The following is a 6,033-nucleotide window of genomic DNA, read 5'->3' as shown; positions in this document are numbered from 1 at the left end:
CTCTAAGTTAGGATTGCTTGATGCTTCTCTGCTTCATTCACCCAGAGAGGAAAAGCAGTTCTTCTTGAGCGCTTCTAAGCCTTTTGCTGAATGCCTGTCCTTATGCACGTGAATCCTTCTCAATTTCAGTCCCTCCTTGTTCAAAATATAATATTTGCCCGAAAGCTATCAAACTCCAAAAACTACAACAACAGAAGCCACAGCATGAATACATAGCATGCCATGATCTCCTACAGGTGTTACATAGCTGCAGTCTCTGGTGGGTGCAGCATTTCTTCCATGGTTATTTGCAAGGAAGAATATATACCAGCTTAGAGGAATTATATGGACAGAATTCTTTTAAGGAAAGAAAAAAAATGAATAATCCTTATTCCTCCTTCTTCTCTTCAGCAAAGTCCTTAAAGTGTTATAAATCTGGGACATCTCAGGTTTGTACCAGTGGCAAATGCTATTCACAAGAAGAAGAAAATAACATTGGTAAGTGCATCCTGGGAAGGTATGAATATGTTAATATTTTGCAGATTCCCAAATATCCTTTGCAACTCAAGGCCTGTTGTTCTGTGGCAACCTGTTGACCTCACCTTGATGCTTGGTATAAATTCATCTTTGGGTGGGGTTTTTTGGCCTGTTTGTACCCCAGAGCCATTAAAAATGCCTCTGATAACCCAAGTGATGCTAGTTATGGTTCTACTGCCACTTTCCAGTTGGAAGAATAAAGTCAGTAAAACCTGAAGGCAATAAAACTATTGCGAAAAACTGGGTCTTCCAGTGTGTATCTCAAAAAATTCATTGGTACTGGCTCTAATGCGTCCTTCTTGAGATAGATTCCCATTTGTGCACCGTAAAGGACTTGGGCCAGCGCTTTACCTTCAAAAAGGTATTGCTGCAGGTATTAGTTATCCACCTTTAGTTTTAAAAAGTACACTTAAAGATGGTTGATGATCTTGAGGCCAGCTGGAAGACAAACTCATGCTCTGCATTCCAATCCAAATTCCTTTGAAATGGAAAGCAGTCCCAAGATAATTAATGATCTGTACCTGTTCTATCTTGTTCCCCTCTATAATCTATATAATCCAACTTGGTGTTTGGCTTTTTTAATATCCATGTAGAGATATAAAGATCTCTCTCAAGATTTTTCAAAATTGAGACCAACCCATTTAATTATGTACTGAAGTAGAGATCTTAGCGCCCTTTTATGCAATCGACAAAAAGTTTTGGGATCTTATGGTCTTCAGTTTGAGGACCATGGAAGGCTGGATTTCTAACACAGAGTTGATCTATCTATCTATCTATCTATCTATCTATCTATCTATCTATCTATCTATCTATCTATCTTTCTGTCCATCCATCCATCCATCCATCCATCCATCCATCCATCCATCCATCCATCCATCTATCTTGAGCAGAGCTGGAATGAAAATACATCCTGGGCAGACTCCACTCTCTATTCAGTATGGATCCTGTCAGAGAAGGTCCCTTGTGAGTTGCATCTCACTTTTAAGGAGGTGTTAAATTTCCGAATCAAAAGTAAAAAAAAGAAAAAGAAAAAGAAAGGAGGCACCTTGTGATACTTACATTTTTTTGGTTTCTCCCATAAAATAGTTCTAGACAAAGGCATTTGAAGTCTAGGAAGCCATGTACTTGGAGAATGTCATTTTCTGAACATAGTTCTGTACGAAATGGTGCAATACAAGAATATGATCTATCGTTGACCATCCCTCTCCAAATCCTCCTTGCTCATCGCCAATTTCCTTCCAGTCTTGAAGCGTACAATTTAGGTGCTTGGCATATAATTTGCTAAGCCCACTCAGAAGACTAATGGGCCTATAAGAGGGCAGATTTTTCTCATTATCCTTTTTGCGTTTTGGTACTATAATTGCTAGCCCCCAACCTTCAGGATATGATTTGTTTGATCGAGATGCAAACCTGGGCTAACTAGTGGGACTAGTCCTCCTCCAGGTCTCCACACTCCCTGTGCGGCATTGCCATATAAGCCATAATACAAAATCCATCCATCTCTAACTTAAATGTAGCCCAAGTTTCCTGCAAAAAAAGGAGATCACATTTGGAGTGGAACAACACAAAAAGTTGGTCTTTGGGAGTAACTGGCCAGCCTGCAAAGTTCCATGAGATGAGGATGAGAGGGCTGGCTTTGGGGAGATATCATGATACCTGCTTTTGAGGAGTTACATTTGAGGTGTTAAATTTTGGCTTGAGAGTGTTCCTCCTGTAAGGCAGTGAGATGCCTTTCCTCTCCCTTGATTACAGAGAGGAGAAGCAGGGAAATGTGTCTCCCGGGTCAAGTGATTGCAATGAGTTCACTGGACCAAGTAGATGATATACTCCGTGGAGGGCATCCTACAATTTGATCCATCTGGGTCAAATTCAGCACTTTGGAGGTACAAAGTTCCTGCTGATTCCCTTCAAAAAATGCCTAGCATCCTGAGTACTGGCAGAGCTTTATGGCATCATTAACATGCCATGACACCCACCCACCCACAATTACCTCTTTTACCCAGATAAAGGCCATTTCCCCATGAATGACTTATTGTACCTTCATACCATCCCCAATCTATCCTGCTGTAAAGTCTGCCCCACTTACTGTTATTTTGTCACAACAAAGGTTGGAAAAGCCTGGAACGTGCTGTGAGACTCTAGGTGGGAAATGAGTGACGTACGTTGTGGAAAGAGCCACAGAGTGTGAAAATAGGTTGATGCCAGCAGTGGGGAAGAAGGGAGGGAGAGTGGAGAAGTGCAACCAGAGGAGGCAGACAGAGGTTGCCACAGTGGGAGCTGAAGCAGCAGCTGTACAAACCAGGGTGGAGGGAGGAAGTCTCCTCATCTCTCCAGGGCCCCAACTACAGATGGGAGATCAATAGACTTCTTCCTCTTCCTCTTCCTCTTCCTCTTCCTCTTCCTCTTCCTCTTCCTCTTCCTCTTCCTCTTCTTCCTCCTCCTCCTCCTCCTCCTCCTCCTCCTCCTCCTCTTCTTCTTCTTCTTCTTCTTCTTCTTCTTCTTCTTCTTCTTCTTCTTCTTCTTCTCCTCCTCCTCCTCCTCCTCCTCCTCCCTCTCCTTCGCCTTCTCCTTCTTCTCCTGGTGCTTTGACAGTGCATTACTGGAATTAATCTATTGCTTCCTTTAAAGTAGGTGGGAAGTCGGGGCAAAAATACAGTTTACAAAGCTGCCTTTCATCATGCAAAGAACTCAACATAAAATTCACATTTGGAGAAAAAGAATATTTCAGGGCAGCTACCAAATGCTGTGACACGGACAACTGCAATAGTATTCCTGCAGGTATGTGGGGTCAGGCAAGGATTGCAGCTCATGCAATAACAATTCAGCAGGTCAGCTAAGGCCTGGAAGCCCAATATTGTGGTGGTGTTGAGCACACTTGGAATACGGAGAATCTGTGGGATGCGCTCATAAAAGGGCCTCTGTGCTTTGCCCATTCAGAGAGCGGCTTCTGTGGTGTATGCGTCTAGTCATTGAACACCCTTTTATCAGAAGGCAAATTCACAATTATTCCTATTGACCCTTCAAGCTGCCATGTACTACGCAGGATTCTGGCTTGCTCTTTGCTTTTTCTTGGCTTCCAAACTAAGCCCCCGGCTGTGGTCATTCAGTATTTTTATTTTTCAAGAAGTAGGACCCAGAGGCATCCTTCTTAATGAAGAGGAAATGAAAGACACCCCCTGAGGTAGGGGTGGGAAAGGTTTGGTCTCTATTTAAGGGGTTAAAATTAAAAATAATATTTAAAAAGCTCAAGCGGGGCAAGGATTTTGGGAATCTGTGGGTATCATATTGAAAACTTCAGGGCCTTGGTCCTGCAGTTTTGGTTACGAAGTCATGGCTGTCAGTTCTGTCAAGGAGCTTTTTCAGCCAGACTACCACATCATCACGTTTTCCTTTACTGAATGGGCTTTTTCATTCACACAACACAACAGAAATGGAAGTTCAACTTGCAGATACATCCCGCACACCCGTTTTGGATTCCCATCTTTCTTCAGACCCAGATGAGCTGGACAGAACATTTCTAATACTGATCTGTACTTTCAACATTTGGCTTGAAACCTGGACCTTGTTTAGGGTTTGTTTGGATGATGAACCAAATCAGGAGTAGAAAAACCCAGTGATTCCCTATAGAGTTATCAGTCAGAGAAAAACTCTTATAGAAGCCTTAAGAAAGAGACAAAGCATCACACAAAGCCAGAAGCCCAAAAGCAAAGTCAGCCTCAGAATTCAGAGGGAAGCTCCATCCAACAAGGCTAAATCGGGCATTAGGAATGTTTGGAAGACAATAACGAGAACTTATAGATCCGAGTTTCTAAAGTCCTCCAGAAGAAGCTTTTTCTCTTGAATTGAACTGCCAGTTCATCCATTACTCTTGGAATTCCCTCTTCATGAGACAGACAATACACATTACATAAAACAGCAGGAAGCACAAGGTATAAAAAGAGCAATACGTAGAAAGATACAGCAGGGGAAATTTCGTGCACAAAAACAAAAGTCAACTCCTACTGTTAGAGGGAGCAGCTCACACTGTTCCAGCCCTCAAGGCCTATTTCTTTGAATGGATTTCCTAAAAACCAGGAGGAGGGGCCATTTTGATATCCAGGGAAATGTTCCTTGTTGTTGGAAAGAATGTAGCTTTTCAGTTACAAGACTGCTGGTTCAGCTATTTCTCATGCCTATCTTTCTCCACAGTACCTAGCGCAGATGCGAAAAACAGCAATTTGGAGTGCCCTGCATGTTTTGCTTTCTCTTCCACCTACTGCGAGGCCACAGTGATCAAATGTCCTGAATCAGAGAACAAATGCGTGAACATTACTGGGATGTTTACTGAAGGTAAAACTGAAACCAAAATACTTGGGGTGAGGAAGTATCTGGCTAGGCTGACATAACACATTTAGTCCTGGCTGGCAGATAGAATTAATTTTCTGAATTTGTGCAGCTCAACTGCAAATTTAGTCTTGGCTGTAGTTCTCTCTCTCACACACACACAAATATGTACATAACCCTGAAAAGTTCAGCAAGGTTGGACCTGGTTAGATTTTTGGATAGTTCAACTGGAAAGTCAGAAACAGCTCTTGGCAGAAAGCGATGGGAAACCCCTTCTCTCGTGGTGCTCTAAAAATTGCATCAACAGGTCCACAGAGTCACTAAGAGTTGAAAACTCTCTGCCTTTTCCTTTGTACTAGCAGCAATTACTTTTCCTCTTTTTGATCTTTTCCAGGTTCTGAAGTAAAATCCTTCTATGGTAGAGGTTGTACTACACCTGCAGCAAAGAGCATTGCTACCGGTGACACTATAGCCACAAGTAAAAACTCCATGTTTCATATCATTGGCATCACCATAGGGGAAGCTAAAGATAGTTCGTGGTCAGTTCAAGGAAGCTCCACGGTTACTCTCCTTCTCTCTGGTCTCATTGGAATCCAGCTGACCAACTTCTTTTATTGATCTTGGTTTCCTGTATTGAAAAAGCATCTGAGTCCCAAAGAATTAAGGATGTGGCTCATTTGGACAGTTGAGGTGTAACTTAACCCCAAAGATGTTTCAATGTTACCTCTGAGAAATTACGTTTTTGTGTCAGTACTATGTGATTTTTTAAAAACGTTTTAATAAGTTTCAGTCATTATGCCTAATTCATTAAAAGGATTTTCCCAATCTCTGACATTACAATGTATTTGCATTCAGTTAATGTGGAAAAAAATAGAGGAGGATCTATAAGCAAAAAGTAGAATATATGTTTTTCATATAGAATATCCCATTTTCATCTTTGGAATCTTCCATTAAAACCATAATAAAAATTGTTACAGATGGGCCTTTGTCTGAAACACTGGCAGTCCATTTCCTCTCTAAGAAACTAAAAGTTAAAGTGGTCTTTAAGCCAGAACCAAATGAACCACATTATGGCATATAATGACCATCGATTCTACTTGAAATAGGGCAGATTCCTATATCCCCAAAACCACTTGAGCAACTGGATGAGGAGCAATTGGATGAGTATGAGTAATTTTGTTGTGATAGTTGACT

The 6,033-nt window shown here is 41.6% G+C and overlaps 1 protein-coding gene across 1 annotated transcript; it reads left to right on the top strand.

Annotated features, from left to right (window-relative positions):
- The first annotated feature begins 222 nt into the window (after positions 1–222).
- On the top strand, positions 223–5,813 carry LOC148216109 (phospholipase A2 inhibitor and Ly6/PLAUR domain-containing protein-like). Its single transcript, XM_088140208.1, has 5 exons — positions 223–259; positions 391–477; positions 3,145–3,294; positions 4,705–4,845; positions 5,234–5,813. Exons 1-5 carry the CDS (start codon positions 223–225, stop codon positions 5,455–5,457), a joined length of 639 nt encoding a protein of 212 aa, XP_087996334.1. The 3' UTR covers positions 5,458–5,813.
- The last annotated feature ends 220 nt before the right edge of the window (positions 5,814–6,033 follow it).

Source organism: Python bivittatus, unplaced genomic scaffold, assembly GCF_059951505.1.
Source record: "Python bivittatus isolate LINGU-HERP-01145 unplaced genomic scaffold, Pbiv_v1 ctg000310_np1212, whole genome shotgun sequence".
Classification (NCBI taxonomy): Eukaryota; Metazoa; Chordata; class Lepidosauria; order Squamata; family Pythonidae; genus Python; species Python bivittatus.
This window is presented reverse-complemented; position numbering and strand designations above follow the sequence as displayed.